General features: G+C 43.2%; 1 protein-coding gene across 3 annotated transcripts in view; it reads left to right on the top strand.

Moving 5' to 3' along the window:
* The window catches only part of LOC135506000 (serine/threonine-protein kinase BRSK2), a 169138-nt gene that overhangs the window by 61501 nt on the left and 80829 nt on the right, over nucleotides 1–26808 (top strand). For all 3 annotated transcript variants that reach the window (XM_064925335.1, XM_064925343.1, XM_064925329.1), the window contains exon 2: nucleotides 24966–25060. In XM_064925335.1, coding sequence (XP_064781407.1) covers nucleotides 24966–25060 — 95 coding nt within the window. The remainder of the gene's footprint in view (nucleotides 1–24965; nucleotides 25061–26808) is intronic.

Genomic DNA, 26808 nt, shown 5'->3' with positions numbered 1-26808 from the left:
TTGATTTGACTTGATTTGAAGAAGTTAAGAAAATAAGTTAAGAAAATTAAGTTAAGAAAATAAAGTGTTTAAGTAAAAAATATAAAACAAAATATAAAATAATAAACAGAGTGAAGCTGCAGCGTACAAGAGGGGTCTGGTAGCCCTCTGATTAGCTGTTCAGGAGTCCTTAGGCTTGGGGGTAGAAGCTGTTAAGGAGCCTTTTGGTCCAAGACTTGGCGCTTCGGTACCACATTGCCGTGCATTAGCAGAGAGAACAGTCTATGACCTGGGTGGCTGGAGTCGTTGACAATTTTTAGGATCTTCCTCTGACACCGCCTGGCATAGAGGTCCTGGATGGCAGGAAGTTTGGCCCCGGTAATGTACTGTGCTGTACGCACTACCATCTGTAGTGCCTTGCGATCAGAGGCCGAGCAGTTGCCATACAAGGCAGTGATGCAACCATGCTCTCGATGGTGCAGCTGTAGAACCTTTTGAGGATCTGAGGACTCATGCCAAATCTTTTCAGTCTCCTGAGGGGGAATAGGTTTTGTCGTGCCCTCTTTACGACTGTCTTAGTGTGTTTGGACCATGATAGTTTGTTGGTGATGTGGACAACAAGGAAAAAATACACATTTTAAAAATACACATTTTATTGGTCACATACACATATTTAGCAGATGTTATTGTGAGGTTAGTGAAATGCTTGTGTTTCTAGCTCCAAAAGTACAGTAATACCTAATAATTGACAACAAAACACAGAAATCTAAAAGTACAAGAATGGAATTAAGAAATATATAATTACAGAGCAAGCAATTTCGGAGTATAAAGAAAATGTATACAGTACCAGTCAAAAGTTTGAACAAATCTACTCATTCAAGGGTTTTTCTTTATTTGGAGTATTTTATATATATATATATATATTTTATACAATAATAGTGAAGACCATCAAAACTATAAATAACACATATGGAATCATGTAGTAACCAAAAAAGTGTTAAACAAATCAAATTTGCGCACTCTTGGCATTCTCTCAACCAGCTTTCCCTGGAATGCTTTTCTAACACTCTTGAAGGAGTTCCCACATATGCTAGGCACTTGTTGGCTGCTTTTCCTTCACTCTGCGGTCCAACTCCTCCCAAACCATTTCAATTGGGTTGAGGTCGGGTGATTGTGTAGGCCAGGTCATCTGATGCAGCACTCCACCACGCTCCTTCCTGGGCAAATAGGTTTTAAACAGCCTGAAGGTGTGTTGGGTCATTGTCCTGTTGAAAAACAAATTATAGTCCCACTAAACGCAAACCAAATGGGATGGTGTCATAGATCCCTCCGGGAACTTTCTGTGAGCTGACCAAGTCATTTGGTGTTACTCTAAAGTGGAAAGGTGGAATAAATGAGTCTGGAGTAGTTTTTCTTAATTGAACAAATTAAGAAATAGGGCTATTGTAACGGTATTGTAACGTCACCACCACGGGTCTGTCTGACGACGCAACTTCAGCAGCCACAACTGGCCTGTCCGACGTCGCCACAACCGATCCGTCTGAAGCCACTGCTACGGGTTCGTCTGATGACGATGCGGTCCTCATGAGAGTTAATTTCATCATAGCGCTTGATGGTTTTTGCGACTACACTAGAAGAAACTTTCAAAGTTCTTGAAATGTTCCTAATCGACTGACCTCCACATCTTAAAGTAACGATGGACTGTCATTTCTCTTTGCTTATTTGTGCTGTTCTTGCCATAATATGGACTTGGTATTTTACCAAATCGGGCTATTGTAACGGTTTTCTTCCGTCAAAGGAGAGGAGGACCAGAATTCAGCGTAGTTCATGTTTAACATGTTTAATAAAAGACGATAACGTGAACACTACACAAATACAAAATAACAAACGTGGAAAAACCCGAAACAGTCCTATTTGGTGCAGAGAACACAAAGACAGGAAACAACCACCCACAAACCCCAACACAAAACAAGCTACCTAAATATGGTTCCCAATCAGAGACAATGACTAACATCGGCCTATGATTGAGAACCATGTCAGGCCATACATAGAAACGGACAAACTAGACACACAACATAGAATGCCCACCCAGCTCACATCCTGACCAACACTAAAACAAGGAAAACACAAAAGAACTATGGTCAGAACGTGACAGCTATCTTCTGTATCTTACCCTGTCACAACACAACCAATTGTCTCAAATGCATTAAGAATGTAGCAAGATCAAGGGTGGGGCATTTCCACGTCACCAAGTTCAATAACAAAACAGGCACCAGTAGCACAAATAGAATGCAAAGGGAAATTTATTAGGGATTTTCATACACGGAAATGATTACATGATTCCATATGTGTTATTTCATAGTTTTGATGTATTCACTGTTATTCTACAATGTGGAAAATAGTACAAATAAAGAAAAACCCTTGAATGAGTAGGTGTGTCCAAACTTTTGACTGGTACTGTATATCTGTCTGTCTGTCTGTCTGTCTGTCTGTCTGTCTGTCTGTCTGTCTGTCTGTCTGTCTGTCTGTCTGTCTGTCTGTCTGTCTGTCTGTCTGTCTGTCTGTCTGTCTGTCTGTCTGTCTGTCTGTCTGTCTGTCTGTCTGTCTTATACAGCAATAGTTTAGTAGGATGGCCTTGACTAGAATACAGTAAGTACATATTAACTGAGTAAAACAGTATGTAGAGATTATTAAACTGACCAGTGTTCCATGTATATATGCATAGGGCAGCAGTCTCTAAGGTGCATGGTAGAGTAACCTGGTGGTAATCGGCTAATGATACAGTAGTGACTAAGTTCAGGGCAGGGTACTGGATGGATGCTAGCTTGTGATGGCTAATTAACAGAATAATGGCCTGTTTTTCAGTCTCTCAGTCCCAGCTTTGATGCACCTGTATTGACCTCGCCTTCTAGATGATAGCGGGGTGAACAGGCCGTGGCTTGATGTTCTTGATGAGCCTTCCAGCCTTCTTGTTACATCAGGTGCTGTAGATGTCCTGGAGGGCAGGCAGTGTGCCCCAGATGATGCTTTGTGCAGACTGCACTACCCTCCGGAGAGCTCTGCGGTTGCGGGCGGTGCAGTTGCCATACCAGGCGATAATACAGCCTGACAGGATGCTCTCAATGGTGCATCTGTAAGATTTTGTGATGGTCTTTGGGGCCAAGCCAAATTTCTTCAGCCTCCAGAGGTTGAAGAGGTGCTGTTGCGCCTTCTCCACCACACCATCTGTGTGGGTGGACCATTTCAGATTGTCAGTGATGTGTTCACCGAGGAACTTGAAGCTTTTCACCTTCTCCACTGCGATCCTGATGGGGGCAAGAAAGTCAACAGTGTTTTTTTTGCTTCAATAGACTGATCAGGGACATGCAACTATAGCTTTCTTCACAGAAAATACATTAGTGCACCACATTCAGCAGATTGCATTTTCATCAAATGACAACAGAAGTGCAACACTATTTGGCTGGCAGCAACACAAGTAAATGAGCTTATAATGAAAAAGCAAGGTCTTGTTTGCAAAAACGGCATTTGTCATAAAAAAGAATGTAGCCGGCTACATTTCCTAATGTTTTGCATGAAGTTAATATTTTATTTTACCGGAGAAAAGTAGGCTGGCTACACAGAGAAAAGTACCAAAGCAGCTTCACATCAGTCAGTCTGCCTGCTGATAGAATGCCCGTTTGTGAATTCTCATCTGACTGGAGAAGTGCAACTGAAGCACGAAATGAGTCTGATGCCGAGCAGAAATTACAATAATAAGCATTTTACGTCTGTGTTTCCAAACTGCAACAAGACATTTCTTATGCTTTTATATTATTTTCCTGCGTGAAAAAAAATGCAGAATTCTGCATTAACGTCAAACCTAAGTTTAACTTGCTATTTATTCTAATTGAGTGGCTGAATTTATATGGTGACGGGGCATCATATTGTGTTAGCTTCCTGCTGTGTTTGAAAAGTCAAAGCCCTTTGGATGAGTTATTTGTACAGCTGCCACTATCTTGATTTCCTTGTGTTTTTTTCCCCTCCCCATTCTCCGCCGTCTTCTCTTCTAGGAGCAGAGCAGGCAGGCCTGTTGCCTTAGTGACTCCAGGCTCCACACAGACACTGCGTGTAGCCTGCACATGCAGCTCCAAAGCCAGTACTATTCTTCTTCCAGACAAGCATGCGTCAAAACGTTGGCCGTTTGCACAATGTCTCTCGTTCACGTCCAAACAAAAATTACATTTGGTAGTTCCTTCCTATGTATGAGCTAGATTGCCCGTCTTTGCAATTAGTTTATTTTCATTTGCGTTGGTTAGCATATTTAACTAGCAGCTTCCATTGAAATTCGCTGTTACTTGTGCACGTTTTGTTACCTTTCTTGTCATAGATGCCCAATGGGCTTTTTTGGCGCCCCCTTGTGTGCTAAGCCGGTGATACTAAATATAACCCAGTATGAGAGAAGGACGGTATGACGATATGAAAAACTGGTTTCCGCCCAACCCTACTTCTAGTGCAGGAAAGGATGTACCTTCGAACAGCACCTCAACATATGCTTGTTTTTCTCTGTATTCATACGCATCTTTCTCTCTCTTTCTGTCTCATTATTTTTTCTTTCTTTCTTTCTCACTCTGCTCCACTCTCTATCTCGAACTCACTCTCTCCCGAGGCTCGACCTGCTTTCTTGGCCTTCCTCCTTTTCCTCTCCTCTCCCTTTCCCATGCAGAGATGAAGAGCGAGAGAGAAAAGTGAGTGAGAGAGAATGTGATTTTTATTAATTACCTCATTAATGAAGGATGGAGGCTTGCTATTGGCTGTGTATGAGAGGAGGAGTGGTTAAGGGTAGCCTATTGTGTGATCAGCCCCCATGAGGTATCGAGGGGGAGGGACATGTGGAAGGAAGAATATCCCAACCTTGACATAGATTACCTTCAACCTACACAGAATATAGGCCTACAATTGCATATCAACCTCTGGGTAGAAAATGTTCATCCTCTGGGTAGAAAAATCAGTTCATGCCACAGTTGTGATGAGTGGCAAAATAGGTTGTTGCGTTGAGCATCATGCAGCCTATAGACGGGCAGGTCGGTTTTGTTGCTAAACAACGTGTGCATAACTATGGTTCAGAATGTTGACAACATGTAAACTACGTTTCATCTCCAGTGTTTACTGAAAAACATAAATACATTTGCACTATGAGGACTTGTTGTCTCTCAACTACATTGTTACAGTTATTGGTTAGCTATATTAGCATTGACATGAAATCAGTCAAAACACCTCAAAACAAGACCATTTATGAAAAACAAGATGAAACCAGCAAAAATGAGTCTCTTACGATTCCCCACATGGCAGTTCGTTGTCATTGTTGGTAGTCATCTGGCCACCCAGAATCCCAACAACTCAGACTTCTGCCCCATTGAAGAGTGTACATAATTTCCGTGACGTTGTCAGCTAACCCATGGAACACTGTTCAAATACAAAGTGGTCTGAAAATGTGAACAGTGGATTATATGTAAGATCGGGAAGTAAGCCGATCCATTTATTTGAAGTACTATGCATTTTGTCAAACCGAGACAATTTGAAACATGGTTAAATAGCAAGAGAGAGAAAGAAAAAAAAGATCTGAATGATTGTCCTATGCTGGAATTGAAAGCTAATCATTGGACTCTATCTCTGTCTCTCTCCCTCCCCTTTCTGCATGCTCTCCTCTGATGAACATCTGCTGCTGATGATCTCTATTCAATGGTTCGACAACAGGTAAGAACGGATGCTGTCTAGTCATGCGACGTATATGTTTACTTACCAAAGATACGTTTTTTTAAGACTTTACTGCAATCCATTCTTGTGCCATACATTTTACGTGATCCCCAATCTGGTCTTTTTGGTGCCTCAGTGCGTGTCGGCGTGGAAGCTTTTGTTCTGGCCCAGCACTAACACACTTAATCAACCGCTCACCAGGCCCTTGATTGGTTGAATCAGATATTTCACAGCTGGGCTGAAACGAAAGTGGTGACTAGTGAATAGAATAGGATGTTTAATCCATGGTATGAAATCAATGTTCAAGGCCATTTGAGTCTATTCTGTCTCATTAACCTTCCGTAGTGAACAACATGACAATGAGAATGACTCCCCAGTGTATTTGAACGCGTGGTGTGTGTGTGTTGGGGGGGGGTGTTTGGTGCGTTTGCACGTGCGAGTGTGCATGTCATGGTGTCACTGGAAAACCCACACAGGCAGGTAATCAATATCACAATGCACCAGGCAGCCAAGAACCAAGGCGTGATTTCATTGGATGAGGGCAAAGGAGGTAGCCATCAAATGAGTGCATTGTGCCTTTTCAGAATTGCAACAAGTGTAGCTGTCGTTATCTTTTTGATTTAAATGAGTATATGGCAATAATATGTAGCATGGAGTACAGCTGTGAGGTCTCTGTGGTGTAAAAGTAGGTGGTTGTTGTGTGTACAATATGTGCATAATAAGATATGTGTCTGTCTGAGTGTGTGTATGTGCTTTTCTGTTCAAATGTGTCAAATGTGTGTGTTTCAAACGTCTCAGTTCTAAAGATGGCAGTCAGCTCATCAGCTGGACTGTGCTGACAGAGTGTGAGTGTGTCCATATGTAGATGGGAGTCCCTGGAGGACAGAGTGAAGTTTGTTTGTGTGGGAGAATATTGAAACACTACTGTCTTGTTGTGTCTCCAACATCTGTGTGAGTAAACGTGTGTGTATGTGTGTGAGAGTGTGTGGGTGTCTTAATAGTCCCTTTATGTCACTGCCATTGACTCCATCATTTGAAAGCCCCAAGACACACAGCCTTAGCAGTACTTGCTCTCTCTCTCTCTCTCTCTCTTTCTCTCTCTCTCTCTCTCTCTCTCTCTCTCTCTCTCTCTCTCTCTCTCTCGCTCTCGCTCTCTCTCACATACACATGGTTAGCTGATGTTAATGCTTGTGCTTCTAGTTCTGACAGTGCAGTAATATCTAACAAGTAATCTAACAATTCCCCAACAACTACCTAATACACACCAATCTAAAGGGGTGAATGAGAATATGTACATATAAGTATATTGATGAGCGATGGCCGAGCGGCATAGGCAAGGTGCAATAGATGGTATAAAAAACTGTATAGACAGTTGAAGTCAGAAGTTTACATACACTTAGGATGGAGTCACTGGCAAGTCAGTTAGGACATCTACTTTGTGCATGACACAAGTAATTTTTCCAACAATTGTTTACAGACAGATTATTTCACTTATAATTCACTGTATCACAATTCTACTGGGTCAGAAGTTTAAATACACTAAGTTGACTGTGCCTTTAAACAGCTTGGAAAATTCCAGAAAAGGATGTCATGGATTTAGAAGCTTCTGATAGGCAAATTGACATCATTTGAGTCAATTGGAGGTGTACCTGTGGATGAATTTCAAGGCCTACCTTCAAACTCAGTGCCTCTTTGCTTGACATCATGGGAAAATCAAAAGAAATCAGCCAAGACCTCAGAAAACAATTGTAGACCTCCACAAGTCTGGTTCATTCTTGGGAGCAATTTCCAAATGCCTGAAGGTACCACGTTCATCTGTACGAACAATAGTACGCAGGTATAAACACCACGGGACCACGCAGCCGTCATACAGCTCAGGAAGGAGAAGCGTTCTGTCTCCTAGAGATGAACAACAGCAAAGGACCTTGTGAAGATGCTGGAGGAAACAGGTACAGAAGTATCTATGTCCACAGTAAAACGAGTCCTATATCGACATAACCTGAAAGGCCACTCAGCGAGGAAGAAGCCACTGCTCCAAAACCGCTATAAAAAAGCCAGACTACGATTCGCAACTGCACATGGGGACAAAGATCGTACTTTTTGGAGAAATGGCCTCTGGTCTGATGAAACAAAAATATAATTGCTTGGCCATAATGACCATCGTTATGTTTGGAGGAAAAAGGGGGAAGCTTGAAAGCCGAAGAACACCATCTCAACTGTGAAGCATGGGGTGGCAGCATCATGTTGTGGAGGTGCTTTACTGCAGGAGGGACTGGTGCACTTCACAAAATAGATGGCGTCATGAGATAGGAAAATTATGTGGATATATTGAAGCAACATCTCAAGACATCAGTCAGGAAGTTAAAGCTTGGTCGCAAATGGGTCTTCCAAATGAACAATGACCCCACGCATACTTCCAAAGTTGTGTCAAAATGGCTCAAGGACAACAATGTCAAGGTATTGGAGTGGTCATCACAAAGCCCTGACCTCAATCCCATAGAAGATTTGTGTGCAGAACTGAAAATGTTTGTGCGAGCAAGGAATCCTACAAATCTGACTCAGTTACACCAGCTCTGTCAGGAGGAATTGGTCAAAATTCACCCAACTTATTGTGGGAAGCTTGTGGAAGTCTACCCGAAACGTATGACCCAGGTTAAACAATTTAAAGACAATGCTAACAAATACTAATTGAGTGTATGTAAACTTCTGACCCACTGGGAATTTGATGAAAGAAATAAAAGCTGAAATAAATCATTCTCTATACTATTATTCTGTCATTTCACATTCTTAAAATAAAGTGGTGATCTGAACTGACCTAAGGCAGGGAATCTTTGCTAGGATTAAATGTCAGGAATTGTGAAAAACTGAGTTTAAATGTATTTGGGTAAGGTGTATGTAAACTTCTGACTTCAACTGTACATGTGATTTGAGTAATGTGAGATTTGTAAACATGATTAAAGTGGCATTGTTTAAAGTGACTAGTGATCCATTTACTAAAGTGTCCAGTGATTGGGTCTCAATGGAGGCAGCAGCCTCTCTGAGTTAGTGATTGCTGTTTAGCAGTCTGATGGCCTTGAGATAGAAGCTGTTTTTCAATCTCTCGTCCCAGCTATGATGCACCTGTACTGACCTTGCCTTCTGGATGATAGTGGTGTAAACAGGCAGTGGCTCGGGTGGTTGTTGTCCTTGATCATTTTTGTTGGCCTTCAAGTGACATCGGGTGCTGTAGGTGTCCTGGCAGGCAGGTAGTTTACCCCCGGTGATAAGTTGGGCAGAGCGCACCACCCTCTGGAGTGCCTTGCAGTTCAGGGCGATGCAGTTGCTGTACCAAGCTGTGATACAGCCTGACAGGATGCTCTTGATTGTGCATCTGTAAACGTTTGTGAGGGTTTTAGGTGACACGCCAAATGTCTTCAGCCTCCTGAGGTTGAAGAGGCGCTATTGCACCTTCTTCACCACACTCTGTGTAGGTGGACCATTTCAGTTTGTCTCTGATGCCAAGGAACTTTAGACTTTCCACCTTCTGCACTGCTGTCCCTTCAATATGGATTGGGGGGTGCTCCCTCTGCGGTTTCCTGAAGTCCACGATCATCTCCTTTGGTTTTGTTGACGTTGAGTGAGAGGTTGTTTTCCTGACATCAGACTCCGAGTTCCCTCACCTCCTCCCTGTAGGTTGTCTCGTCGTTGTTGGTGATCAAGCCCACTGCTGTTGTGTTGTCTGCAAACTTGATTATTGAGTTGGAGGCGTGCATGGCCATGCAGTTTTGGGTGAACAGGGAGTACAGGAGAGGGCTGAGCACCCAACCTTGGTGAGGCCCCGGTGTTGAGGGTCAGCGAAGTGGAGTCGTTGTATCCTACCTTCATCGCCTGGAGGCGGCCCATCAGAAAGTCTAGGAACCAATTGCACAGGGTGGGGTTGAGACCCAGGGCCTCCAGCTTAATGATGAGCTTGGAGGGTACTATGGTGTTGAATGCTATGCTGTACTCAATGAACAGCATTCTTACATAGGTATTAATTTTGTCCAGATGGGATAGGGCAGTGTGCAGTATGATGGCGATCGTGTCAACTGTGGACCTGTTGGGGCAGTATGCAAATAGAAGTGGGTCTAGGGTGGCCAGTAAGGTGGAGGTGATATGATCCTTGACTAGCCTCTCAAAGCACTTCATGATGACAGAAGTGAGTGCTACGGGGTGGTAGTCATTTAGTTCAGTTATATTTTCCTTCTTGGGTACAGGAACAATGGTGGCCTTCTTGAAGCATGTGGAGACAACAGACTGGGATAGGGAGCGATTGAATATGTCCGGAAACACACCAGCCACCTGGTCTGTGCGTGCTCTGAGGATGCGGCTAGGGGTGGCGTCTGGGCCAGCAGCCTTGCGAGGGTTAACACGTTTAAATGTCTTTCTCACGTCGGCCACGGAGAAGGAGAGGGGGGGGCAGTCCTTGTTAGCATCCCGCGACACTGTATTATCCTCAAAGCGGGCGAAGAAGGTGTTTAGTTTGTCTGAAAGCGTGATGTCGGTGTGCGTGGCTGTTTTTATTTTTGTAGTCCGTGATTTCCTGTAGACCCTGCCACATACGTCTTGTGTCTGAGCCATAGAATTGCGACTCCACCTTGTACCTGTTTCTTTGATTGCCTTATGGAGGGAATAACTACACTGTTTATATTCAGCCATATTTACAGACTTCTTTCCATGGTTAAATGCGGTGGATCGCTCTTCCAGTGTTGCGCGAATGCCACCATCCATCCATGGTTTCTGGTTAGGGTAGGTTTTAATAGTCACAGTGGGTACAACATCTCCAATGCACTTCTTTATAAACTCATTCAATGAGTCAGCGTATAGGTCGATGTTGCTCTCTGAGGCTGACCGGAACATATTCCAGTCCGCGTGATTAGAACAATCTTGAAGTGTGGCATCCGATTGGTCAGACCAGCGTTGAATGGTTCTCATCACTGGTACATCCTGTTTGAGTTTCTGCCTATTAGACGGTACAAGCAAGATGGCGTCATGGTCGGATTTGCTGAAGAGAGGGTTGGGGAGGGCTTTGTATGCATCGTGGAAGTTAGAGTAGCAGTGGTCAAGAGTATTAACCCTATGCGTCGTGCAAACAATATGCTGATATAATTTAGGTTGCCTTGTTATCAAATTTGCTTTGTTAAAATCCCAAGCTACAAAAAATGCTGCCTCCGCATATGTGGCTTCCAGTTTACCCAGAGCCCAGTGAAGTTCCATGAGGGCCGTATTGGTGTTTGCTTGAGGGGGAACGTACACAGCTGTGACTATAACTGACAAGAATAATCTTGGTGGGTAAAATGGCTGGCATTTGATTGTAAGGGGTTATAGGTCGGGTGAGCGGAAGGACTTGAGTTCCTGTATGTTGTTATGATTGCACCATGAGTTGTTAATCATAAGGCATCACCCCCGCCCTTCCTTTTCCTAGAGAGGTGTTTATCTCTGTCTGCACGATGCATGGAGAAGCTCGGTGGCTGAAACGATTCCGACAACATATCCCGAGAGCCATGTTTTTTTGAAATGGAGAATGTTACAATCTCTGATGTCTCTCTGGAAGGCAACCCTCTACCTTGTTGTCAAGAGACTGGAAATTGGCGAGTAGTATACTCGGGAGCTGTGAGCGATGTGCCTGTCTACGGAGCCTGACCAGGAGGCCGCTCCGTCTGCCCCTTCTGCGGCACTGTTGTTTTGGGTCGGTTACTGGGATTAGATCTATTGTCCTGGGTGGTGGTCCGAACAGATCCGCTTCGGGAAAATATTCATAATAGTCATATTCCTGGTCGTAATGTTGGTAAGTTGACGTTGCTCTTATATACAATTGTTTTTCCCAGCTGTATATAATAACACTTAAGATTTCCTGGGGTAACAATGTAAGAAATAATACATAAAAACATAAAATACTGCATAGTTTCCTAAGAACTCGAAGCGAGGCGACCAGCTCTGTCAGCGCCATTTTGTTCTCTCTCTCTCTCTCTCTCTCTCTCTCTCTCTCTCTCTCTCTCTCTCTCTCTCTCTCTCTCTCTCTCTCTCTCTGTCTGTCTGTCTGTCTGTCTGTCTGTCTGTCTGTCTGTCTGTCTGTCTGTCTGTCTGTCTGTCTGTCTGTCTGTCTGTCTGTCTGTCTGTCTGTCTGTCTGTCTGTCTGTCTGTCTGTCTGTCTGTCTGTCTGTCTGTTTCTCTCTATCCAGAGTGTGTGTGCTCGGCACGTGTGTATGTGGATGTTTGTGCAGAAAGGCACTATAGGAGCTAATAGAAATACACTTCCATGGTCATTAGCATACAGCAGACCAGGAGTGCCAGAACAGTGCTGGAGTACCCAGAGGTATTTGTCAGTGATTATAGCATATGCATAAAGACAGACACCCTAGAAACCTTGTAATACTGGTCTTAATGTAGAACCTCACAGGGTCCCTTTCATATACAGTGCCTTCAGAAAGTATTCACACCCCTTGACTTTTTCCACATTTTGTTGTGTTACAGCCTGAATTTAAAGAGGATTTAATTGGAATTTTCTGTCACTGGCCTACACACAATACCTCATAATGTCAAAGTAGAATAATGTTTTTGAAATTGTAACTAATTAATTTAAAATAAAAAGCTGAAATGTCTTGACTCAATAAGTATTCAACCCCTTTGTTATGTTCAGGAGTAGAAATGTGTCACATAACAAGTCACATAATAAGTTGCATGGACTCACTCTGTTAAATATAATGATTTTAAAATGACTACCTCATCTCTGTACCCCACACATGCAATTATCTGTACGGTCCCTCATTCGAGTAGTGAATTTCATACACAGAATCAACCATAAAGATCAGGGAGGTTTTCCAATGCCTCACAAAGAAGGGCACCTATTTGTAGACTGGTAAAAAAAGGCATTGAATATCCCTTTGAGCATGGTGAAGTTATTAATTACAATTTGGATGGTGTATCAATACACCTAGTCACTACAAAGATACGGGCGTCCTTCCGAACTCAGTTGCCAGATAGGTCAGGGATTTCACCATGAGGCCAATAATGACTTTAAAACAGTTTAATGGCTGTGAGGATGGTAGTTATTCGACAATACTAAGCTAATTGAGTCTGTACAGAATAAAAAATATTCCAAAACATGCATCCTATTTGAAAAAAGGCACTGAAGTAAAACTTCACTTAACCCTTTGTATTCAGGACAAAATTTATGTTTGGGGCAAATCCAACACAACACATCACCGAGTACCACTCTTCATATTTTCAAGCATTGTGGTGGCTGCATCATGTTATGGGTATGCTTGTCATCGACAAGGACTAGGGAGTTTTTTTATGATAAAAATGAATGGAATAGAGCAAAGCACAGGCAAAATAGGAAAAACCTGGTTCAGTCTGCTTCCCAACAGACACAGGTCGAGAAATTCACAGTAACCTAAAGCACAAGGCCAAATATACACTTGAGTTGCTTACCAAAACGACATGGAATGTTCCTGAGTGGCCTAGTTACAGTTTATACTTGAATAGGTTTGAAAATCTATAGCGAGACTTGAAAATGGCTGCTTAGCAATCGACAATCAACTTGACAGAGAATGAAGAATTTTAAAAAGAATATTGGCAAATATTGGACAATCCAGGTGTATTTGTTTTTGGATTTATTATGGATTCCCATTAGCTGCTGCCAAGCTGCTGCTCTTCCAGGGTTCCAGCAAAATGAAGGCATTTTTAAAAACATTATAATATATTCACAACAGATTTCACAACACATTAAGTGTGTGTGCAAAGCTCTGAGAGACTTACCAAGAAAGACAACTATAATCGCTGCCAAAGGTGATTCTAACATGTGTTGACTCAGGGGGTTGACAAATATTATAATTTTTCTACCACTTTGACATTACAGAGTATTACAGAGTAAAAAATTACAATTAAATACATTTTAAACCCACTTTGTAACACAACAAAATTAGGAAAAAGTTATAGGTTACATTGGACCTGGGTGGTGAAAAGAGAAGTTTATACATGCCTAAGTATGCCTCCGCCATGTGTGTTTGTGTTTGTGTAACACCTTGTCTGTATAATGGGATGTAAATAGGCCAATATACAGTTTCAATCTGTGGAAGGACTAATGCATATTTCAGAGATTCAGAGGTGTCATCAATCAGCCTGTGACAGATGCTTCGCTTCTGGAGGACGCTCCATCACAACACACACACGCACGCACACACACACACACACACACACACACACACACACACACACACACACACACACACACACACACACACACACACACACACACACACACACACACACACACACACACACACACACACACACACACACACACACACACACACACACACACACACACACACACACACTCAGAGCACACACACACACACACACACACACACACACACACACACACACACACACACACACACACACACACACACACACAAACACAGACACATGCACGCACACACGCACTCAGTTGTCGTGACGTCCTATCCTCCTGACGTCTGAAATATTTGATCACGTTTGCGTGCTTGTTAGAACTTGCCTTATTTCTCCTAAAATTGAGTCAAAGTCAATGAGAAAGCTCCCAAACTGCGTTGATGTAAATCATCAACCCAAGTTCTGGAGGAGGCACGAAGGCGTTTTCTGTGCGGCTGCACATTACTGGGCTTGGCACTCTGTCGACTGCTGTTTAGAAATAGCAGCTTGAAGTGGTGCAGAAGAGTAGCCCCTCGACTGTGGACTCCACTACCGAGTATGTACTACAGAGTTTGTGAGTGTGTGTGGGTGGCTAACTGAACCTCTAGGCCATAGGCTTCCAACAACAATACGTGATTGAAAATAATCCCTTTTGCTAAAATACAGCAGAGCCTGTAAAGAGATGACTCATGGCATTGTGTCGTTAGAACTGATGTCTCTAGAGTTATGATAGCTCTAGTTAATACTCCGTTGACTCACTGTAACTGCATACGATTGCTTTGAACTTTAAACTCGCTATGAATGCCTTAATATAGTCAAAGTCATATCTTCATTGTCTGACTTTGTTAGTGGATATGAGAAAATATATATATGTGTATAAGTTTTATAAGTTTTTTAAAATTATAAAATAAAAACTGTCGTCCTGAGTTTAGCTCACAGGCAGTGATTTGTGTGATTTGATATGAAACAAACAATTGAACCCATGAATGTGTTTCAGTGTCAGTTTGAGTCAGGGGTTGGAACCAAAGTTATTTTCCAATCATTTAGTTATGAACAGAACCAACATTTTTGGGGGTTCTGTTCAACTGTTCCAACCTGCAAAGTGAAGTTCTGAACACGCTCAAACCGGTTTATATCGTGTAGCCTTTTTAACACTTGTCACGGTTTTCTGTAGGTGAAAGAGAGTCAGACCAAAATGCGGCGTGGCTATTACGATCCATGTTTAATGAAACAGAAATAAACACGAATCAAATACAAAACAAACAAACAAACGTAACAAGAAAACCGAAACAGCCTAATACTGGTGCAAACTAGCACACGACAGACATAAGGACAAAAGGACAATCACCCACAAAACCCAACACCAAACAGGCTACCTAAATATGGTTCCCAATCAGAGACAATGACTAACATCTGCCTCTGATTGAGAACCATATCAGGCCAAACACAGAAACAGACAAACTAGACACACAACATAGAATGCCCACTCAGATCACACCCTGACCAAACAAAACATATAAACATACAAAGCAAACTATGGTCAGGGTGTGACAACACTAGAACCGCTAAAGCAGTCATCTCGACTGATCATAATTGTTTTGTTTATATTGCTCTGCCATTATTTTAACTCATGCCCCCTTCTGTCCTGGAATTTTCCTAAATAAAGTCTATATAACACACTGCCATTGTTAGGATCTTAATATCTCAAACAGAACTGGAGTTATAACCAGTTTTAGGAGGACATGTCATTTGTTTGAATGGTTTTCCCTCGTTGTCCCCCCTTCTCCCAACAGAAGGGCCTGCTCCGCTCCTTCTCCCAACAGAATGGCCTGCTCCGCTCTTTCTCCCAACAGAAGGGCCTGCTCCGCTCTTTCTCCCAACAGAAGGGACTGCTCAGCTCCTTGTCCCAACAGAATGGCCTGCTCCGCTCTTTCTCCCAACAGAAGGGCCTGCTCCGCTCTTTCTCCCAACAGAATGGCCTGCTCCGCTCTTTCTCCCAACAGAAGGGCCTGCTCCGCTCTTTCTCCCAACAGAATGGCCTGCTCCGCTCTTTCTCCCAACAGAAGGGCCTGCTCCGCTCTTTCTCCCAACAGAAGGGCCTGCTCCGCTCTTTCTCCCAACAGAAGGGCCTGCTCCGCTCTTTCTCCCAACAGAAGGGCCTGCTCCGCTCTTTCTCCCAACAGAAGGGCCTGCTCCGCTCTTTCTCCCAACAGAAGGGCCTGCTCCGCTCTTTCTCCCAACAGAAGGGCCTGCTCCGCTCTTTCTCCCAACAGAAGGGATTGCTCCGCTCCTTCTCCCAATAGAAGCGCCTGCTCCGCTCTTTCTCCCAACAGAAGCGCCTGCTCCGCTCTTTCTCCCAACAGAAGGGCCATTCATGAAGAACAGGGTGGGCCATTCAATTTTATTGATCCATTCTAATTATAGGCCTAATTTTAAAATGGTATTTTATTTATTTTACCTTTATTTAACTAGGCAAGTCAGTTAAAAGAACAAATTATATTTTTCAATGACGGCCTAGGAACAGTGGGTTTTCTGCCTTGTTCAGGTACAGAATATTTACCCTATATATTTGCCCTATATCAGTTCACTGACTCAAAACAGTTTATACGTTTACTATGACCTACTTGGAGTAGGCAACACAGAGTGAGCATGGATAATTGTACATGCTGAATGGCTTTCAATCTCTGGGAAAATGGCCACATCACGCAGCAGGTGCGAGTGTTGGAGAATGTGGTGATGAGGCTTGTGGAACCTTACGTTGGCAAGGGGAGCAATGTCACCATAGACAATTTCTTCACATCACTGTCCTTGGCGAACAATTTGCCTGCAAAGAAAACAAGTCTGGCCGGCACCATGAACAAAGTGAGACGGGAGCTTCCTCCCTCTGCAAAATAAGGCACCCGCACAGCTGTTGTGGAGCAACAATGCTGAAGAATGACAAGACAACTGGACACAATCAAGAGAAATCCGAATACTATTACACACTACAACCAAACAAAGATATGTCAAGCATACAAAGTGTGTCAAGCAAGTGAACAAAATGTGGAAAAAGTCAAGGGGTCTGAATACTTTCCGTGGGCACTGTAGCTCGACATTAAATGACTTCACCAATCAGTGCGGATAGAGCAGATTGCTATGGACGGGCAAGCTATAGTTCTTTACATGTGCAATGGACAGACAAGTGTAGGGTGCGAGATACTTGAGACATTTTGCAGTTGGAGAGAGAGCTAGAGAAGGTGGAGGAGGAGGTTTCACTTGAAGTGCTGGGCATCTTGTTATGACATGCATTATCTGAATTTAGCTAGGCCCACAGAGTTTTATCTACAGAGGAGCGGCTTCTATGGAGAAACTTTGAATGTTTTTGAATTTCATAGCTCAGAGGCTTAATGTTGGACCAGAGCTAGCTAGCTAACAAGCTTGTGTGTGCAGAGCTGCACCAAAATTAAACTAATGTAGTTAATAAATCCAACGTGAGATGTGAAACGTCGAGAATCCTCAATTAACTAGCGTTCTCTTATTAGAATTCTCTCCCTAATTTCTGAATCATGCTTGTGAAGTCAATAGGCTACAGCAGCCTACACACACACACACATAGGTAGCCTACATGGGGCAGGTAGCCTACACGCACACACACTGGCAAAGATTTTCAACTGGCAGGCAGACATTGGAATACATTTCTGAGTGACAGAAATTAGGGTTCTGTTGTGTTTTTTTGTGGGACTTAAAAAATGTCCGGAACGTAAAGGAACATTATTTACTGGTTCCCATGCTTATAAAATAACGTTTTTCTTCCAGAACAGTATAGATCACTTTCGTTCCTGGTTCTGATTCTGTTCCTCTAAAAATGTTCTAATTTTCCGGTTTTCAGTTCTTCTCCCTGAACCGGTTCCAACCCCTGGTTTGAGTTGGTAATGAGATTTGTCAGATGGGTCATGCTGGTTATGTAGATGTGTTAGTGTTAAAGGTCAGGTGACAGGTCATGACCAGATCATACCACACCTTTTGACCTCCCTGACAGATGACCTCTCACCATTGATCAGTAGAGCATCATCACTCCAGGTAGTGATGTGTGTGTTTGTGTGTGAGTGCCTACAGTGTATGTATGTATATAGTAGTGCATGCACGTGTGTCTGCGTGAGTGTGTTTCTATGGGTTTACAAGTTTGCGTTCCTACAGTGTGTGTACACAGTGCATTTGGAAAGTATTCAGACCCCTTGATTTTTTTCCCACATTTTGTTACGTTACTGCCATATTCTAAAATGGATTCAAAAAAACATTCTCTCATCAATCTACACAAACTACCCCATAGTGAAAAAGCAAAAACAGTTTTTAAAGATTTTTTTTACAAATGTGTTAAAAATAAAAGCAGAAATACCTTATTTACAAAACTATTCAGACCCTTTGCTATGAGATTCGAAATTGGGCTCAGGGGCATCCTGTTTCCATTGATCATCCTTGAGATGTTTCTAAAACTTGACAGAGTCCATCTGTGCTAAATTCACTTGATTGGACATGATTTGGAAAGGCACACACCTGTCTATATAAGATCCCACAGTTCACAGTGCATGTCAGAGCAATTAACCAAGCCATGAGGTCAAAGGAATTGTCCGTAGAGTTCCAAGACAGGATTGTGTCGATGCACAGATCTGGGGAAGGGAACCAAAACATTTCTGCAGCATTAATGGTCCCCAAGAACACAGTGGCTGCCATCATTCTTAAATGGTTTGCAACCACTGAGAATCTTCCTAGAGCTGTCCGCAGGGCCAAACTGAGAGATCGGGGGAGAAGGGCCTTGGTCAGGGAGGTGACCAAGAACCCGAAGGTCACTCTGACAGAGCTCCAGAGTTCCTCTTACAGAAGGACAACCATCTCTGTAGCACTCCACCAATCAGGCCTTTATGGTAGAGTGGCTAGACAGAAGCCACTCCTCTTTAAAAGGCACATGACAGCCCACTTGGAGTTTGCCAAGAGGCACTTGGCAAACTCCAAGTTGCAGGTAGCCTAGTGGTTAGAGCATTGGACTCGTAACTGAAAGGTTGCAAGTTCGAATCCCCAAGCTGACAAGGTAAAAATCTGTCGTTCTGCCCTTGAACAGGCAGTTAACCCACTGTTCCTAGGCCGTCATTGAAAATAAGAATTTGTTCTGAACTGAACTGACTTGCCGAGTTAAATAAAGGTAAACCTAAAGCACTGTCAGACCATGAGAAACAATATTCTCTGGTCGGATGAAACCAAGATTGAACTCATAGGTCTGGATGCCAATTTTCATGTCTGTAGGAAACCTGGCACCATTCCTACAGTGAAGCATGGTGGTCGCAGCATCATGCTGTGGGGATGTTTCTTAGTGGCAGGGACTGGGAGACTGTTCAGGATTGGGGGAAAGATAAATGGAGCAAAGTACAGAGAGAGCCTTGATGAAAACCTGCTCCAGAGCACTCAGGACCACAGACTAGGGCGACTGTTCACCTTCCAACAGGACAACGACCCTAAGCACACAGTCAAGACAACTCAGGAATGGCTTTGGGACAAGACTCTGAATGTTCTTTAGTGTCCCAGCCAGAGCCCGGATCTAACATCTCTGGAGAGACCTGAAAATAGCTGTCTATCGACACTCCCTATCAAACCTGATAGAGCTTGAGAGGACCTGCAGAGAAGAATGGGAGAAACTCCCTAAATACAGGTGTACCAAGCTTGTAGCGTCATACCCAAGAAGACTCAAGGATGTAATCGCTGCCAAAGGTGCTTCAACAACGTACTGAGTAAAGGGTCTGAATACAAAATGTGAAATTTCAGTTTACTATTTTTAAAACATTTGCAAAATTGTCTAAAACCTGTTGCTTTCTCATCATGGGGTATTTTGTGTAGATTGATGAGGAAAAAAAGCTATTTAATCCATTTTAGAGTAAGGCTGTAATGTAGCAAAAATGTGGAAACAGTCAAGGGGTCTGAATGCCTTCCCAACACACTTTATGTGTAACATGTGTAACATTTGTACCGCTGTACGTGTGTGTGCGTGCATGTGTCTGCATGTGTAAAGTACGCAATACGCTTACAGAACCCCAGCAACCAGTCACCCTGTCCCACAGGAACTATTGAACACCTAACATACTTTGCCATGTCAGCAGTAGCCTAATTAACACGCTGGACATGTAGCATGGATGGGCCTCCTCAGCTTTCACCTGTTTACATATATCCCACTCCACATGTATGTGGGTTTAGTCTTGTTTTGAAGATAAAGCAGTGAGATAAATCTAGCAGATGAATCAGTTATTGAATACAAAGCCAGGCTCTATACCCAGCTCTGGGACTGGCCAGCGTTAGGGTTTGGCTGGTTGGACATCATTGAGAGTTTTGATGACATCGTTCTGGAGGGGCTTTGTTTTGTATTGATCTTAACAAGCAAAGGAGGGATGGGGGGAGGGATGGAGAGTCAGAGGGAAGGATAGAGGGAGGAGAAATCAATAGGGATGCGCTGCTGATTCATTTATGTTGGTCAGACGTGTGTGTATGTGTGTGTGTTCTAGTTTTAGTCTAGTCTTTGCGTAGTATCTGGGGAGTTGACTTAGTAGCTCATACTCTCACTGAAATACAGCTCAGTGTAAACTGTAAACTAAGTCATTTTCAGTACTGTGCACAATATTTTTCCTTATCCCCCTCTTATCTTCCCCTCACTCTCATCTTCTCATCCTGCCAACAACCAAATATAATTTCTCCTCACCTCAGATGTTACAACAGAGGTGGATTAAAAGACTGTTAATAATTTTACTGTCTATCCATATGCTTCACACATTCTACTTTAATTTGGATCCAATTATCAGTAGTATATACTGTTGTATACAGCTGAAGTCGGAAGTTTACATACACTTAGGTTGGAGTCATTAAAACTTGTTTTTCAACTACTCCATAAATTTCTTGTTAACAAACTAGAGTTTTGTCAAGTCGGTTAGGACATCTACTTTGTGCATGACACAGGTAATTTTTCCAACAATTGTTTACAGACAGATTATTTGACTTATAATTCACTGTTTCACAATTCCAGTGGGTCAGAAATGTACATACCCTAAGTTGACTGTGCCTTTAAACAGCTTGGAAAATTCCAGAAAATTCCGTCAAGACTTTAGAAGCCTCCGATAATTTACATCATTTGATTCAATTTAAGGTGTACCTGTGGATGTATTTCAAGGCCTACCTTCAAACTCAGTGCCTTTTTGCATGTCATTATGGGAAAATCAAAAGAAATCAGCCAAGACCTCAGAAAAACATTTGTAGACCTCCACAAGTCTGGTTCATTCTTGGGAGCAATTTCCAAATGCCTGAAGGTACCACGTTCATCTGTACGAACAATAGTACGCAGGTATAAACACCATGGGACCATGCAGCCGTCATACCGCTCAGTAAGGAGAAGCGTTCTGTCTCTTAGAGATGAACGTATTTTGGTGCGAAAGCTGCAAATCAATCCCAGAACAACAGCAAATAACCTTGTGAAACAGGTACAAAGGTATCTATATCCACAGTAAAACGAGTCCTATATTGTAAAACGTGTCCTATATCGACATAACCTGAAAGGCCGCACAGAGAGGAAGAAACCACTGCTCCAAAACCTCCATAAAAAAGCCAGACTACGGTTTGCAACTGCACATGGGGACAAAGATCATACTTTTTGGAGAAATGGCCTCTGGTCTGATGAAACAAAAATATAATTGTTTGGCCATAATGACCATCGTTATGTTTGGAGGAAAAAGGGGGACGCATGCAAACCAAAGAACACCATCCCAACCGTGAAGCACCGGGGTGGCAGCATCATGTTGTGGGGTGATTTTCTGCAGGAGGGACTGTTGCTCTTCACAAAATAGATGGCATCATGAGGCGTGAAAATTAGGTGGATATATTGAAGCAACATCTCAAGACATCAGTCAGGAAGTGAAAGCTTGGTCACAAATGGGTCTTCCAAATGGACAATGACCCCAAGCATACTTCCAAAGTTGTGTTAAAGTGGCTTTTAAGGACAACGTCAAGGTATTGGAGTGGCCATTTATTTTTCATTTATTTCACCTTTATATAGCCGCGTAGGCTAGTTGAGAATAAGTTCTGATTTACAACTGTGACCTGGCCAAGATGAAGCAAAGCAGTTCGACACATACAACAACACAGAGTTACACATGGAATAAACAAACACATACAGTCAATAATACAGTACAAAAGGTCTATACAGTGTGTGCAAATGATGTAGGATAAGGGAGGTAAGGCAATAAATAGGCCATGGTGGCGAAGTAATTACAATATAACAATTAAACACTGGAATGGAAGATGTGCAGATGATGAATGTTTAAGTAGAGATACTGGGGTGCAAAGGAGCAAGATCAGTAAATACATGCAGTATGGGGATGAGGTAGTTGGATGGGCTATTTACAGATGGGCTATGTACAGGTGCAGTGATCTGTGAGCTGCTCTGACAGCTGGTGCTTAAAGCTAGTGATGGAGATATGAGTCCCCAGCTTCAGTGATTTTTGCAGTTTGTTCAGGTCATTGGCAGCAGAGAACTGGAAGGAAAAACGGCCAAAGGAAGAATTGGCTTAGGGGGTGACCAGTGAGATATAACTGCTGGAGCGCGTGCTACGGGTGGGTGCTGCTACGGTGACCAGTGAGCTGAGATAAGGCGGGGCTTTACCTAGCAGAGACTTGTAGATGACCTGGAGCCAGTGGGTTTGGCGGCGAGTATGAAGCGATGGCCAGCCAACGAGAGCATACAGGTCGCAGTGGTGGTTGGTATATGGGGCTTTGGTGTCAAAATGGATGTCACTGTGATAGACTGCATCCAATTTATTTAGTAGTGTTGGAGTCTATTTTGTAAATGACATGGCCAAAGTCGAGGATCGGTAGGATGGTCAGTTTTACGAGGGTATGTTTGGCAACATGAGTGAAGGATGCTTTGTTATGAAATAGGTAGCCGAATCTAGATTTAATTTTGGATTGGAGATGCTTAATGTGAGTCTGGAAGGAGAATTTACAGTCTAACCAGACAACTAGGTATTTGTAGTTGTCCACATATTCTAAGTCAGAACCGTCCAGAGTTGTGATGCTGGACGGGCAGGCAGGTGCGGGCAGCTATCGGTTGAATAGAATGCATTTAGTTTTACTTGCATTTAAGAGCAGTTGGAGGACACGGAAGGAGAGTTGTATGCCATTGAAACTCTTCTGGAAGTTAGTTAACACAGAGTCCAAAGAAGGGCCAGAGGTATACAGAATGGTGTCGTCTGCGTAGAGGTGGATCAGAGAATCACCAGCAGCAAGAGCGAAATCATTGATGTATACAGAGAAGCCCTGACCTCAATCCTATAGAAAATATGTGGACAGAACTGAAAAAGTGTGTGCGAGCAAGGAAGTCTATAAACCTGACTCAGTTACACCAGCTCTGTCAGGAGGAATGTGACCAAATTTACCCATCTTATTGTGGGAAGCTTGTGGAAGGCTACCCAAAACGTTTGACCCAAGTTAAACAATTTAAAGGCAATGCTACCAAATACTAATTGAGTGTATGTAAACTTCTGACACACTGGGAATGTGATGAAAGAAATAAAAGCTAAAATAAATCATTCTCTCTGCTATTATTCTGACATTTCACATGATCTAAAATAAAGTGTTGATCCTAATTGAGCTCAGTCAGGGAATTTTCATTCTGATTAAATGTCAGGAATTGTGAAAAACTGAGTTTAAATATATTTGGCTAAGTATGTAAACTTCTGACTTCAACCGTATATTTGGCTTGTCACAATACAATATGTGCCTGGCTGATTCAATAAGATTTTCTCTCTCATTCTCTCTCTTTATAGCCCCCAGCTTCACTGAAACCACGTCATCTCTCTTTCATTCTCTAATTTCTGTCAGCATATTTCCCATATTTTCCTGTTCTTTCACTGATGACTCACACTTCTGTGTTTGCCTTTTGGTGCCGTCACTTGCACACACGCACGCGCACACACACACGCACCGCCAATCTATTCGAGGCAATTACATCAATATCAAATATTCATTACTTGGTGTAAAGTGGTTGCCGGGGTTTCTAACCCATGTTGGCCAGGCAATCGAGCAGCAGTCCCCGAGCTCCGCTGACAGCAAGATCAATGGCACATTGTGAATGTCGCCCAGGATGCCATTCCGGCTCTAACTGCCTAACATAAAAGAGCCCTGCGGCTGCCATCTTGGCTCAATGCCACTGGTGTTTACGGCCCCGGTTTCCCAGTTTCCTCGCACCTTTGGGGAAACCCATGGGGAAATCACCAGTCAAATGTAGGATATGTACTTCTCTGAAATATGTATGCCAGGTAATAAAAGCGGTGCATATGCAGTGTGGGTTGGTATTTAGATGCAGACCTTTTAGTAGGAAAGTGACACCCTATCCCCAGGGTCAGCTCTTTGAAAAAGATAGATGTCGCCATTGTGTGTGTGTGTGTGTGTGTGTGTCATAAAATAAAGCTATTGCTTTCTCTGCATTGATTCTTTCATGTTGCTGTTTATGTAGAAGTTGACATTTACTTTGAGATGCAAAATGGCGAGATGGGAGACGTTGGCCTCGCGTGGCTCTGGGGGGTTTCATACAGTGTTTTTTATGAGGAGCTTTGAGGGATGTTTTCTATTATGGAGTTGTGGGCTGACCGATGCTCTCTCTTTTCATCTGTATGTGTGTGTATTCTTTATCCGAGCAAGATGACCAGGGCTTTAGTGCACTCACTGACTCTCCTTACTCACTGACATTTACTCTGGTTCCCTTCAGTGGGACTTTGTTCGATACATGAGGCAAAGCTAACTGTTCTTGGAGTCAATGTGTGATGTTGCAGGGTTTTGTTTCAGCCCAGCACAAAAACACATGATATAACTGGTTCGAACAAGACAGGCCCACTCATTCGGCTATTGTGCGTTGGACCCTCTTTGCTTTGTGTGTGTGTGTGTGTGTGTGTGTGTGTGTCTGTGCGTTTTATTATGTGTTTGACTGTCTTCACTGTGTATATTTGTGCGTGTGTGTGTGTTTGACACACTATTTGCTAACGTGTGTGTTTCAGGCCTGGTGAAGCTGGGAATCCACTGTGTCACGTGTCAGAAAGTGGCCATCAAGATCGTCAACAGAGAGAAACTCAGCGAGTCTGTCCTCATGAAGGTAAGACCATGGGCTTGACACCAGATGTAGCAATGGAGAGCCATTATGGCCTTTGTTGTTGTTGTTGTTCGAAAAAGAGGGTAATATGACACGGCCTTCCTGTCACTGTAGTAGAGAGAGTAGAGTGTTGTCCTGCAGGGTCTGACAGTATGACAGGAGGTCTTCAAGGGATAGTGCTGTTATGTAAAACAGATGAATAGACATGCCTTCCTAACCTTCCATAGCTCTTTATCTTTGTGTCAGTGTGTGTGTGTGTGAGTTTTGGGGCCTATGAATGACGAAGTATGTTAGGCAACACTTCTGCATTTCCTCATTAGACCACTACCCATCAATGGCTAGACTAGACTTTGCTTCTCTGCAATTATAAGCCCTTATGGTAGAGTAAACCATTGGAGTGAGGAAAATGGAGCAGGACTTAATCTGATCTTGTATAATGACCTTTCATGGGATGCAGCATATTCTCTATCTCAGGACATCACACCAAAGCATCTCATTGGGATGTAATTGGATCGTGGGCAGATTTAATTTGAATGGGGTGCAGCGCATACATACAGCATACTGTATGTGCTCTCACACACACACACACACACACACACACACACACACACACACACACACACACACACACACACACACACACACACACACACACACACACACACACACACACACACACACACACACACACACACACACACACACACACACACACTTCAGTAGTGCCAACACTTCAATATCCTGAGAGTGAGATAGATGGTGTGCCAGTGCAGGAGGTTAGTGTGGTGCTTGGCACTATCACACTGCTTTGTCCTCCGCACAGAGAAAGGGTCACAGGCAGCCATGGGTGACAAATGTTGTTAATAAAAAACACCCTGGCTGGTGTGTATGCGTGTCTGTGGACTAAATATCATGACTCCATTGGGCCCACTAGGATGTAGTCGGGGAGATTTTCTGTTGACCAAGCACATGCTTTGCTTTGCCTCATTCCCGTGGTCACCCCTCAGTAGGGAAGTTAACCGTGTGTGTCTTTTGTCAGTCTGCACAGGAGTGTGTGCAGTATGCTATGCACATACATTTGTGCCCTATGCACTAACCAAGGCAGTGGAATAAGTAGAGTTTAGTAAGATATATGTGTGTGTATACAGTAATAAAAAATTCAACAAATAATTTGATCACATACACAGGGTGTAGCGAAATGCGTGTAAATATTTGTATGAACATAGCGAGATTCAACAACTGAGACATAAACTGAACAAGTTCCACAGACATGTGACTAACAGAAATTGAATAATGTATCCCTGAACAAAGGGGGGTCAAAATCAAAAGTAACAGTCAGAATCTGGTGTGGCCACCAGCTGCATTAAGTACTACAGTGCATCTCCTCCTCATGGACTGCACCAGATTTGCCAGTTCTTGCTGTGAGATGTTATCCCTCTCTTCCAGCAAGGCACCTACAACTCACCCTCCAATCCAAAAAGTCGCAGATGTGCTCAATGGGATTGAGATCCGGGCTCTTTGCTGGCCATGGCAGAACCCTGACATTCCTGTCTTGCAGGAAATCACGCACAGGACGAGCAGTATGGCTGGTGGCATTGTCATGCTGGAGGGTCATGTCAGGATGAGCCTGCAGGAAGGGTACCACATGATTGAGGAGGATGTCTTCCCTGTAGTGCACAGTGTTGAGATTGCCTGCAATGACGACAAGCTCAGTCCGATGATGCTGTGACATACCGCCCCTGACCATGACG

This window comes from Oncorhynchus masou, chromosome 2, assembly GCF_036934945.1.
Source record: "Oncorhynchus masou masou isolate Uvic2021 chromosome 2, UVic_Omas_1.1, whole genome shotgun sequence".
In the NCBI taxonomy this organism is placed as follows: Eukaryota; Metazoa; Chordata; class Actinopteri; order Salmoniformes; family Salmonidae; genus Oncorhynchus; species Oncorhynchus masou.
The sequence above is the reverse complement of the archived record's forward strand: the minus strand, read 5'-3'. Positions and strand labels throughout refer to the sequence as shown.